This window comes from Urtica dioica, chromosome 7 (genome assembly GCF_054948205.1).
Source record: "Urtica dioica subsp. dioica isolate 48M chromosome 7, U.dioica_male_clone48M_v1_H2, whole genome shotgun sequence".
NCBI classification, from domain to species: Eukaryota; Viridiplantae; Streptophyta; class Magnoliopsida; order Rosales; family Urticaceae; genus Urtica; species Urtica dioica.
This window is the reverse complement of record NC_142762.1, coordinates 25,545,337-25,559,365: the sequence shown is the minus strand read 5'-3', so window position 1 is coordinate 25,559,365 and position 14,029 is coordinate 25,545,337. Positions and strand designations below refer to the sequence as shown.

Sequence of the window (14,029 nt, the reverse complement as noted above, 5' to 3'; positions counted from 1 at the left end):
ACTTTTTGATACATAAAACATATTATTTCTGGTTTGACTAATTACGAACGTATCTGGTCATAATGAATATATCAGAACACTATCGTTGTTTATTGTTCATTTGAATATCAATGGCTTAGCATCACAATAATATGACTTTAGCTAATCGCAGTTTTATATAGTACCATTTTTAATATTAGATTTTTCTGTGCCGGAATACAAATAAAGTTTGAGCGGGACTACTTGAAATGTATTTATTTAAGATATATGAATCATCAAGGTGACATCATCAACCTCCGCGTTGGCTAAAAGGCAAGTGGAACCTTGAACACAAAATACAAGAGTACAAACAAGAAAATGCACTACAACTGTCGAAGCGAACAAATTGAAAAGAAAGTGCACAAAGCAAAAACTATATTTTAAATCAAACATGGAAACTCGATATCCTTCTTTTTTAATATATATATAATAAATATGATTGAAGACTGCTCATAAGACATTTTATTCTTCGCATTATCAGCTTAACTTTATAACCCTGCAAAAAAAGAAAAAAAGTTTAGCACTTTTGTTTCATTAGCACGTACAATTTGAGTCACCCATGATTATATAGAATACATGTGAGGAACGTAGACAGAAAATTCTTGATATTCATGGTTCTTAAATAATAAGCATTCAGGCAAAAGCTTAAAATTTTATTTTAAAAAACATTACTATTGATAGGTACAAAATGAGAAAAATAATACACGGTCATAGGACACTTACCGAATTGCATGATACTTAGCATCAAATTTCTAGTAGGGGTGTGGGGGAGGTGGTGATGCATAAATGTAGTGCGGGACAGGGGGAGGAGGAGATTTGTATTTGTAGACCGGGGTAGGTGGGGGAGGAGACTTATATTTGTAGACTGGAGTTGGGGGTGGTGGAGATTTGTATTTGTAAACTGGAGTTGGTGGTGGAGGAGATTTGTACTTGTACACTGGAGTGGGTGGTGGCGGAGATTTGTATTTGTAGACGGGAGTCGGTGGTGGGGGAGATTTGTACTTGTACACCGGGGTAGGTGGCGGTGGTGATTTGTACTTGTAAACCGGGGTAGGTGGCGGAGGAGATTTGTATTTGTACACTGGAGTAGGTGGCGGTGGAGATTTGTACTTGTACACCGGGGTGGGCGGTGGGGGGGATTTATACTTGTAGACTGGGGTAGGAGGTGGTGGAGACTTGTACTTGTAGACTGGTGTGGGTGGTGGTGGAGATTTGTACTTGTAGACTGGTGTGGGTGGTGGTGGAGACTTGTACTTGTACACCGGGGTAGGTGGTGGTGGAGATTTGTACTTGTACACTGGGGGTGGTGGAGACTTGTACTTGTACACCGGGGTGGGTGGTGGTGGAGATTTGTACTTGTACACCGGGGGTGGTGGAGACTTGTACTTGTACACCGGGGTGGGTGGTGGTGGAGATTTGTACTTGTAGATTGGTGTTGGGGGTGGCGGAGACTTGTAGTGGGAAGGATCCTTAGGTGGTGGGGGAGATTTGTATTTGTAGACTGGGGTAGGAGGCGGGGGAGATTTGTACTTGTACACCGGGGTAGGTGGTGGAGGAGACTTGTACTTGTACACCGGAGTAGGGGGCGGAGGAGATTTGTATTTGTACACTGGTGTAGGTGGTGGTGGGGACTTGTACTTGTACACTGGCGTAGGTGGTGGTGGAGACTTGTACTTGTACACTGGGGTAGGGGGTGGTGGAGATTTGTACTTGTAGACGGGAGTGGGAGGTGGTGGAGACTTGTATTCGTAGTGTTTCTTAGGCGGTGGTGGAGGTGACTTGTACTTGTAGATCGGTGTAGGAGGTGGAGGAGACTTGTATTCGTAATGTTTCTTAGGTGGAGGAGGTGATTTGTACTTGTACACCGGAGTAGGAGGTGGTGGGGACTTGTATTTGTAATGTTCCTTAGGTGGTGGAGGAGACTTGTATTTGTACACCGGAGTAGGAGGTGGTGGGGACTTGTATTTGTAATGTTCCTTTGGTGGTGGAGGAGACTTGTATTTGTACACCGGAGTAGGTGGTGGGGGAGACTTATACTTGTACACCGGAGGAGGTGGTGACTTGTACTTGTACACTGGAGGCGGGGGAGATTTGTAATAGTACTTAGGAGGTGGGGGAGAGTGAACTGGAGGAGGTGGTGACTTGTACTTGTACACTGGAGGTGGTGGAGATTTGTAGTAGTACTTAGGTGGTGGAGGTGAGTGAACCGGGGGAGGTGGGGATTTGTAGTGGTAAGGTGGAGAGGCCAAGTACTTTTTGGGAGGTGGGGGAGATGAGTAAACGTAGTCGGCAACTGTTTGTGAAGGGAAGCCAAGAGAGACTAGAGTCACCAAAAGGCTACATATGAAGAGGGTTGATCTCCCCATTTTCCCCATATTGTTTTAGAGAGAAATGGGATTGTTGGTTCTGTCTATTGAGGAAACGTCTCACCCATTTTATAGCGCGTCTTTAACCTAGAAACGTAAAATTTTATTACTAGATAATCATGTCCAAGTAAAAACAGCTGTAAGTATATTATTATGACCACCTCTTTGTGAGGAAACAATGTTTAAGCGTCAATGTTTGGAGTTTGGACCAAAATACTATTCTAAGAGCCTTGACTTTTTTATTTTATTTTATTATGATTTATTAGTTAGTTTGTCTTTTTCATTTCCCCCTTTTTTGTATTCTTTCTACCTAGCCAAGGCTGGAAATCAAATCTGATCAGCTATAGTCGAATAAGTCGGTATCAAATTCTGAATGTGTATGGTTGTTTGAATTAAATGGTAAATTAAAAGTCGTCATAAATTTATACAACGAATACAAAAAAAACTTTCCTTAAAGTACAATAATTCACCACAAAATTAATATAGTCTTTTTTCTTTTCAATTTTTATTTTTTATGTATTGTGGCCGCCTAACTTTTCATCATTTTCTGGTTGGAGGGACCAGGCGGCTTATCTTTGAATATATACAATTATCATTTAACCGAATTAGCTTCCATTAATTACGACTTATATATTACAAATAATCTACCGTATTTCCATCTAGAAAGATGAGAAATTTATTTACTATGGAAGGAAAAAAAATAAGGTCCAAATTAATCCTAGAGCTTTAGTTTGAGGATGATTATATGCTACGTATTATATCTAGCAGTTAGCGATTTACAATACCATCCTCGATATTTATTAAAACAAAAAATAATACCTGTCCTCGAGGGAGAAATTTCATCCGCAATGTAACAGATCTGGCAGCCATTGCATTTGGAGTTTTTCTTTCTTTGAAAACTGGGATTAATTAAATACCATTATACACATCTAATTTATTTGTGTGTATATACTATAAATATGTGTAACTGCCAGTATATCCTTTAAAATATGCGGGTATACACAATCGCGTCCACATATGTGATTATTTGTGAGTGTGTAGTATAAGAATATAATGTAACTAATTTATAGAAATGGTAAATAATTATTTTCCCCGTATATGATATTAAAAAAATGTACTATTAGCGGGACACTTGGTTCAACTAGCTAGCTTTATGTACATCAAACAGTGAGGGGAACACCAATTTAAAGGAAATTTTTGTAAAGTTAAAACAGAGCAATTTGCAGCAACACTTGGCGACTTTTCACACCAAGTGTTCTTTATGACACAAAGTTACAGGCTGAGGAATAAATTTTTATCAACGTTTCAATGAGCTTATGCAAAACCCAAGAAATCATCCATAATATTTTATCTTCGATTACATCTTCACATATTTTTCATGAAAGTGAAAATCCAACTGATTGATTCTTTAGTTTTATTGAACTTCCAACGTAAAACTAGACTTAAATTGAACTGGAATTTTATTTTAATGACTTCAATGTGATGTTTATGTTAGATCCGAATATCACGGGTGAAAACCATCACCTAATTCCACGACCGAATCATGTTGAATAATTAAGAAAGCATAAAACAATAGCGGAAGCGTATCTGATGAATCCATGACGGTTGGTCTTCCAGATCAACACGTATTTCTCTGAGAGTCCCTTCAGTTCTCTCTGGCTCACTCTGACGACGAGATATCAGGAATGACAAGAATGTTACATGTGACCTGGGGACCAGCCGTATTTATAGAGAAACCCTAGGTTACCCTAGTGGGCTTCCTATTTCAACCCATCACTGAAATAGAAGCCCATAATGAGTCTACACATTAAAGGCCCACAACCTGTTAGATACATTAAAGCCCAATAACCGTACACCAAATTAGATCACTTTTAACGGGCCATCTTTATTAACAGTTTACAATACATAATTATTTAACATATAAGCCCAACGTTGGATTAAAAATCCAACATATTGGATCAAAGATCCAACAATCTCTCACTTGGTCTATATGTTTAACCTTATAATTATGTATCGCAAAAATAACTGAAAGAGCTCAACTTTACTGTCATTACCAAAATGTATCTCATAACCAATCCGGTCCATCAACCATATCAACATAGGATCAAAGCGGCATTCGCTACATCTATCGTAGTTATACCCATCAATGGTCACGTATATCGATACAACTGAACGACATGGATCATGAAGTGGATGTGTAGTATGGAAATTTCATGTTATGTGACCTCAACATGTCTATTTCCATTTGGTCCTCCTTAAACCTTAGTGAGATCAAACCATATACTAGAAAAAAAAAAAGAGTCTAAATAAACCAAAACTTAATTTCTGCAGAAAACCTCAATAATCATAAATAAACCAAATATGTCTATAACATAAAAGCACTAAAAATAGCAAAACAACAAACTCCCACTAGAACTGAATATCCTGAGCTGAAATAACACCCATATGAGCAGTGTGCTCGTGAAACACTTTGGGTGGTAGTCCCTTAGTAAGCGGATCCGCAATCATGGAGTTTGTTCCGATGTGCTCGATAGACAACTGTCTACTCTGAATTCTTTCTTTCACAACCAGGAACTTGATGTCGATGTGTTTCGACTTCGTGGAGTTCCTGTTGTTGTTGGAGTATAGTACAACGGATTTGTTGTCACAATATAACTTTAGTGGTCTATCAACACCATCTATTATGCGCAGCCCAGTGACAAAATTCCGCAACCATATCCCCTGATTGGACGCCTCATAACAAGCTACAAATTCTGCTGCCATGGTAGAAGATGCTATAAGAGACTGTTTAGCACTCTTCCAGGAGATAGCACCTCCAGCCAACAAATAAATATAGCCTGATGTAGATTTCATACTGTCTTGGCATCCAGCAAAATCAGAGTCAGTATACCCGATGATCTCGATCTGATCTGACCTCCGATATGTGAGCATGTAGTCTTTTGTTCTTTGTAAGTACCGCATGACCCGTTTAGCTGCTTTCCAATGGTCCATCCCTGGGTTGCTTAAATATCTGCCTAACATCCCTGTAATGTACGCAATATCCGGACGCGTACAAACCTGAGCATACATTAGACTTCCTACTGCCGAAGCGTAGGGAATCGTCTGCATTTCCTTTTCTTCAAAATCATTCTTAGGGCACTGATTGAGACTGAATTTGTCTCCCTTAGCCACATGAGTATCACCTGGTTTACATTCCTGCATGCCATATCTTTTTAGAACCTTTTCGATATAGCTCTTTTGTGATAATCCAAGAATCCCCCGAGAGCGATCTCGAGATATCTGGATTCCTAATACAAAAGAGGCGACACCAAGATCTTTCATCTCAAAATTCTTAGCTAGAAATCTCCTGGTTTCGTGCAATAAGCCTATATCGTTGCTGGCAAGCAAAATATCATCAACATATAAAACCAGAAAAATACACTTACTCCCACATAACTTATGGTATATACATTCATCCACCAAATTCATTTCAAAACCGAACGAAATAATCACTTGATGAAATTTGAAATACCATTGTCGAGATGTCTGTTTGAGTCCATAGATGGATTTCTTAAGTTTGCAGACCAAATCATTTGCGTCTTTGGACACATAATTTTCTGGTTGCACCATATAGATAGTTTCCTCGATGTCACCATTGAGGAACGCAGTCTTCACATCCATCTGATGTAACTCAAGATCAAAATGCGCCACTAATGCCATTATAATTCTAAAAGAGTCTTTCGTGGAAACCGGAGAGAAAGTCTCTTTATAGTCGATGCCTTCTTTATGTGTGAAACCTTTTGCAACAAGACGAGCTTTGTACCTTTCCACATCACCTTTCGAATCCCTTTTGGTCTTAAATATCCATTTGCAACCAATGGGTTTCGCACCTTCTGGTAATGGTACAAGGTCCCAAACGTCATTATCTTTCATAGATTTCATCTCTTCATTCATGGCATCGATCCACATTTGAGAATCAGAACTTTTCATGGCTTGAAGGAAGTTGATAGGATCATCTTCGTTCACTCCAATGTCATCCTCATGTTCTTGAAGAAATACAACATAATCATCTGGTATTGCACTTCTTCTTTCTCTGGAGGATCTTCTTAATGGCATATGTTCTTGAGGTGGTAGAGTTTGTTCTTCTGGAACAATTTGTTGCGCAAGGGGTTCCCTAATATTGTCTTGAAATGAGTCTTGAACAATGTCAGGAGTAAAGTCCTGATCATTGTCAATGTCACCTATGGGAATATTAACATATTCCTCTTCCAAGACAAATTTTCTTACCGTATCTCCCCCTGCAAACTCGACATCCTCAAAGAATTGAACATTTCCTGTCTCGAAAATTGACCTAATTGTGGGATCATAAAACTTGTACCCTCGGGATCTCTCAGCGTATCCAACAAAATAGCAGCTCACAGTCTTTGAGTCCAGTTTCTTTTCATTAGGCTTATAAGGCCTTGCCTCAGCTGGACATCCCTAAACGTGCATATGTTTTAGACTAGGCTTTTTGCCCGTCCAAAGTTCGTAAGGTGTTTTGTTCGCTGCCTTAGTTGGAACCCTGTTAAGGATATATGCTGCAGTCTTTAATGCTTCTCCCCAGAGCGATTCAGGTAAAGTAGAATGACAAATCATACTTCTTACCATGTCTTTAAGCGTTCTGTTTCGTCTTTCAGCAACACCGTTCATAGTGGGCGAACCCGGCATAGTGTACTGTGGGACGATACCGCATTCCTCTAGGAATTTAGCAAACGGTCCTGGACGTTGTTCACCTGAACCATCATATCTACCGTAGTACTCACCACCACGATCAGATCTGACGGTTTTAATTCTTTTACTGAGTTGATTTTCAACTTCAGCTTTGAACTTCTTGAACACGTCTAGTGACTGTGACTTTTCATGAATGAGATATATGTAGCCATATCTTGAAAAATCGTCTATGAACGTTATAAAATACTGCTGACCATTCCAAGCAGATGTTGGAAAAGGTCCACAAATGTCTGTATGAATAAGTTCTAAGACGTCCAAAGTCATGTTGGCTTCAAATCTCCTTTTATTGGTTTGTTTTCCTTTTATGCAATTTACACAGATGTTGAAATCCGTGAAATCTAAGGGATCTAGAATTTCGCATGACACAAGTCTCTCTATTCTCCTTTGAGAGATGTGACCTAATCGTTTGTGCCATAACGCGCCCAAATTCTCGCTAGTTAATTTTCTCTTTACACCTCGAGTACTTAAATGCAAGGATTCATTAAATGAAACATTTATCTCAACGGAATATAGATTATCGTATCCTGATAAAGAACCGGAACCAACCATATTTGAACTGTGAAACAAACTAAATTTTCCATTCTCAAATGAACAAGAATAACCACATTTGTCCAAACAAGAAACAGAAATCAAGTTCCGTCTAAAAGACGGTACCACAAAAGTTTCATCAAGATCCAAATAAAATCCAGTCTTTAACAATAATCTAAATTTTCCAATTGCTTCAACTTCAACCTTCTTGCCATCGCCCACATAGATGTATCTTTCAGCATCATTTGGCTTTCGGCAATGGAGGCAACCCTGCATAGACACACTGATGTGAGTGGTTGCACCAGAATCCATCCACCAGGTGTCCTTAGGTACCGAAGTTAAATTAACCTCAGAACAAACCAAATTAAGAAGCATACCTTTCTTAGCACGCCAAGCGTGATAATTAGCACAGTGCTTCTTTACATGCCCTTCAGCTCGACAGAAGAAGCAACCAGTCTCCTCAGGGTTATCTGGTTGCTTTTGATGTTTCTTCTGAGGTGCTGTATTTGCAGCTTCATTATCCTTCTTTCTTTTCTTTCCCTTGTCCCTGCTCTTAGAGGTCGAGGCTAGGTGAGCACTTTCTGTCTTATCTTGCTGCAACCTTTCCTCTTCCTGAACACAATATGAGATGAGCTCATTAAGAGACCAAGTCTCTTTTTGACAATTGTAGCTCACCTTAAACTGGCTAAATTGTGTTGGAAGAGATATCAGAACTAGATGCACTAGCAAGTCCTCAGAGAGTTCAAGCTTAAGTGCTTTCAACTTTGAAGCAAGATGAGACATTTCTAGTATGTACTCCCTGATATTGCCTTTACCCTTATACTTCATTGAAATCAGACTTGTCAAGAGCGTACCAATTTCAGACTTTTCGTTCTTGACAAACCTTTTCTCAATATCAGCAAGGAATTCCATAGCGGTTTTGATACTATCGGACATTGTGCCCCTGAATGCTTCTAGAATGGCCTTCTTCATGATCATCATGCACATGCGATTCGATCTCTCCCACTTTTCCATCTCACTCTTCTCATCAGAGGTACTCTTGTCCGTAAGTGCCGGAGGAGCTTCAGTTCGTATCGCCAGGTCAAGATCCATGACCCCGAGAACAATCAACAAGTTCTCCTTCCATGATTTGAAGTTGGAGCCATTCAGCAAAGGAATTGAATTGATGTTGGCAGAAATATTTCCAGGAGTCGTAACTGATGCAAAGAACAATAAACAAATAAACAAACAAGCTCAGATAAAACCTAATCCGAAACTCAAAAATTCAAATTCAAATATGGTAAAACCCATCTCAAGATACCGTGCACTCCATCAATATTATGTCTTTGGACAAGAATAATGACTTGTAAGTGATATCTTGGTGCACTAATCAAATACTGATAATAATGAACATATCAAATAATAAATCTTCCTTTGGGCCGATTTACTATTCACATGTAAAACCGAAGAATTATCACGTATTTATTAGCGCAAACATACATGCAATCAAGTTAAACATTTACCTTTCTTTGGGCCGATAAATATTCACAAAAATTACACGTACAATACATTTTATATTTTAAAATAAATAAATTTCCACAAGAGAGGTCACTTTGGTGACATGTTGTTTGAATTAACTTATTTTAAAATATATATATATATATACACTAAAAAATACTAATATTTGAATTTAATTTTTTGTTTTATGTGGGCTGAAACCACAGCCCAAACAAAAATAAACTATGGGCCAAAAACCCAAACTTTGTGAAAACCTAGGGTTTTCATCTAGGTTTTCATCTGTGATGACCAAATATGGCCGCCAATCTGAAATACTGAACGAACTTTAATTTGCAAAACTTATAAACAAGAGTCTGAAACTTATTCCAACAAAACTACTATATACACATATATATACGTATACTTTTATATGCAGGCAAACTGACTAATAAAACAAAAAAAAGGAATTTTCTTATATACCAAAAGTTACAAATCCATATAACGCATAAGAAACAATAATGGTCTGTCAAAACGCAATTTTCAATATCAATGCCCACTGATGAATCCATAATTGCATGACCAAGCAAAAGAAATTCCTGATGAACAATATGCCAAAAACTTTATACAGAAACCTATACTATTGATATCCGTGCAATAAAGTAAACAATATGCCATATATAATAAATTGAATCCGATACATATACATGCATATAGGCGTTGACCAGAGACATAAACAAATCAAAGGCTGAATCTATGTAAACCGTAATACTTTTGCACAGTTCAACAGATAATCAAATATCCCAATTTTCAAAGAAACGGACTAACCCAAAAATTCTTAAGAATTCAAACATGATTGGCTCTGATACCAATTGTTAGATCCGAATATCACGGGTGAAAACCATCACCTAATTCCACGACCGAATCATGTTGAATAATTAAGAAAGCATAAAACAATAGCGGAAGCATACCTGATGAATCCATGACGGTTGGTCTTCCAGATCAACACGTATTTCTCTGAGAGTCCCTTCAGTTCTCTCTGGCTCACTCTGACGACGGGATATCAGGAATGACAAGAATGTTACATGTGACCTGGGGACCAGCCGTATTTATAGAGAAACTCTAGGTTACCCTAGTGGGCTTCCTATTTCAACCCATCACTGAAATAGAAGCCCATAATGAGTCTACACATTAAAGGCCCACAACCTGTTAGATACATTAAAGCCCAATAACCGTACACCAAATTAGATCACTTTTAACGGGCCATCTTTATTAACAGTTTACAATACATAATTATTTAATATATAAGCCCAACGTTGGATTAAAGATCCAACATATTGGATCAAAGATCCAACAGTTTATTCACAAGTTTAATAAAAATGAGTTTAGGACTTACGTGCTCCAGTTCCATGGCATATTATGACAATGCATCTTTAACGAATACAGGTCTACATACAAATAATGTGATGTTTTGACAGACGGTCTTTCTGTCCTCTTTGTATGATTTTTTTTTTTTTTTTTTTTTTTTTTTTTTTTTTTTTTTTTTGGAATTTGATACTGACTCTTTGTATGATGTGGCAATATATATCATTAGTTTCTAAAAAAAAAAAAAAAAATCATTAGTCTATGTCGAATAACACGTTAAAGGCTTTGTTTTTAATTGACATTTCTACAATCATATACACCGATGGGGTCAGATGCACGTGGTCTCTCACGTGCGAATATTGACAGGCGTTTTTATAACTCAGTTTCCTGCTCAAAAAATCATTATTTAGACTTGACAATTTTGGCCCAACTATTAGTCAGCTTAGGTAAGAGACTGACGTACATAAATAAATGTAGGTTAAAATCATTAGTCGGAAGGAATATAGCTAACAGGTTAAAAAGGGAGATATTAATCAAACACAAAACAATAAGGAAATAATATTGTATCACTGTAGCAATAAAATAATTTGTTCTGACTAACGTACTAATACAGAAACTTCCCACATGAATCTACGACATATGTATGGTTTATGGTTCATAACTTCATGTACACCACCTCTCGCATCCATTGTTATATCTAACATCTACATATGTGTATGTGTGGATAAGCAAGAAACTCATGGACCAGGTAAAAAATTCCGAAAATAGCTGTTTTTTAAGTAAATTTTAAAAATACCATTTTTAAAATATATGTTGATATTTAACAACCTGACGATTATGTACGTTGAAAAATCTTGAGTATTCTAGAGAATATATCTATAATTTTGTAAAGATGATGACCAACTTGGTCACATATACATTTACCACTACATCTATTTTAAAATTCAGTTTAAACTGAAAATAGCTTTGTGATTTTGTTTTCATTCTTAAAATAAAATAAATAAAAACCACTGGGTCATCCTTTAAACAAATGAGTACAAAAATAGTTTGCTTACTTAAAAAAAAAGTAGAATTTCAAACTCCATAAAACTTTGTTTTAATAGCATCTTTGACAAAAATTAATTTTGAAAAGATGTTTTCCTAATTTAGAAGTAAATGTAACATTTTAGTAGGTATTTAAGAAAAAAATTTACCTGCACAAAAAAAAATGTAAAAAGTGCATAGCAGGTGAGAGGTGACACTATATATATATATATATATATATATATATATGCAAATTAAATTTTATGGAATTTTTTTGATATATATTTAGACTATTTAATATATTTGAACCTAAAAATATATATGTATTAGACCTAAAATATATTAAATTTATGCCTTCATTTAATGGGGGCTAAAGAAATTGTTTGACCTCCTAAAGGTCAAGTCATGCATGTGTGAGTATATATATATATCTATATAGATATATATATATCTATATAGATAGATATATATCTATATAGATAGATATATATCTATATAGATAGATATATATATATCTATATAGATATATATATATATATATATATCTATATATATATATATCAATCAGATCAAGGCATAATGTTAAGTATGATTTTATCTCAAAATTAATTGAGAATAATGAGTAATTCATGTCTTTTATAAGAGTACACATATTACATTATATTATGATAATACGATTAACCATTAGTAATAAGGTTAGCGTATTTATAATATCAACCAAAGGCTAATACAATAATTATACAAAGTCAAAGAAACGGATTTAACTCTACTAATTACTTATAGTCTAATATGTGCCCTCAAGATGGTGTATAACTTTGAAGACTGATCTTGTTAAAAGTGGCAAGTAAGCAAGAATGAGTAAAAGACTTGGTTAAAGCATCAACAAGTTGATCATATATTTAAACGTGAATAACATGGGATTTTTTTTAGTTATATAGCCATTTGACATTCACCGTTTTGTCAAATAGCCCATCTTTTGTAAATATTTGGTAAACTACCACCATTTTTTTATTTACAACGCTGAAATGACGTAAATACCCAACAAAATTTTCCCGCCGATTCCTTCCCTAAATTTAATAAGAAAACCATAAAAATTAGAATTAATGTGGTTGATCCTGATTTTTAGGAATTAGTTGTTGAAAATATAAAAAAAATTTCATTAAAATCAGATCAAATTTAAAATCTGATTCTCCACTTAACATATATATATTATTCCATTTTTTTAGAAATTGGTTGTTGAACTTAAATTATCTTCTTCTTTTCACCTAAAACCGTATGAAATTTTAAAAATAAATTCCAATTAACAATCATTAACACTAATCAATAGTAATTTACATTAATTTACAGTAATTTACAATATATGTCTTATATATCATGAATCAGAATTGAATACAACAATTATTAACATACAATAAAAATCAATCAGTAAGCATCAATATACAAGCGAACATGTACAGATTACAATAATTTAAACAATTTTACTACAATTTACACCTATTAACACCATAATTACACCATATTTGATACATGTATTCGCCACCACCACAACCAGATTCGACTTTCCGCCACAACAAATAGCGTCGCATTCTAACTTTTCGACCCATCTCCTTCCTCTCCATGAATCTCTCGAGGTCGTCGATGAGAGCCTTCTTTGCTGACCTTTTGCACGACCTCGTGATTCAAGAACCAAAATTTAATATCAAAACTGACTTAAAAAATATCCTAGAAGAAAGAGTATAAATGGGAATTTCTTGTCCTATGAAGTCCGTTAAAAAAAAGAGAGATAAAAATGGTCAGAAATGTGTTTTAAGAAACTTTTTTTTTTATCAAGAAATAAGAATGAAAGAAATTTTGACTTCAATTTTCTTAAGCCCTTCAATGCCGAGGGGAGCCATCCAAAGAAGTCATTGTTTTCAATATTTAAATAACTGGGGCTTGAATCCGACATTGTTTGGCAAACTCATCGACACTTTCGTGCTCCATCAAATTTGCTCTGCAACTTCAAAAGAACTATGCTCATGATTAATTATCCTCAAACAACATTTTTATGATATCTTTAATTATGAATTTTAAGGTACGATACAAGCAATCTTCTTGTTTTTCTCAAGCTCGGCCAAGTACAAAGGACAATACCTCTTTCAATGACCTTCAGTGTTGCAGTGGTTACATTTACCAATGCTATCTTGCTTCTTCTCTTTCCCATTTCCACTCCTCTAATTGAACTTTCTCTTTTCCTTCTTAGCAAGACCTTTCCTTTTTGAAGTACTAAGATGTGCCTTAGATGACTCAGCACAGAAGACCATTTCTAATTGGTTGTACGCGAAGAGCTCTTTTCAGCATAGTTAACCGACCCTTTGTTCTTCCCATGTCGAGTGATAGACTCGAAAGTCTGTAATTCATTCAATAGCCGAGACAATCCATCATTCAACTTTTTGATGATATAGTTGGATGTGAACTGTATGAAATCACTCGAAAGGGAGTTCAGAATGATTCCCACATGAGTAACC

General features: G+C 36.0%; 1 protein-coding gene across 1 annotated transcript; it reads right to left on the bottom strand.

Annotated features, from left to right (window-relative positions):
• Nucleotides 1–207: 207 nt before the first annotated feature.
• LOC149390536 (uncharacterized) lies at nt 208–2,448 on the bottom strand. The gene is made up of 2 exons (XM_089618911.1): nt 742–2,448; nt 208–514 (listed from the first exon to the last, which is right to left on the bottom strand). Exon 1 carries the CDS (start codon nt 2,391–2,393, stop codon nt 771–773), a length of 1,623 nt encoding a protein of 540 aa, XP_089475037.1. The 5' UTR covers nt 2,394–2,448; the 3' UTR covers nt 208–514; nt 742–770.
• Between the last annotated feature and the right edge of the window lie 11,581 nt (nt 2,449–14,029).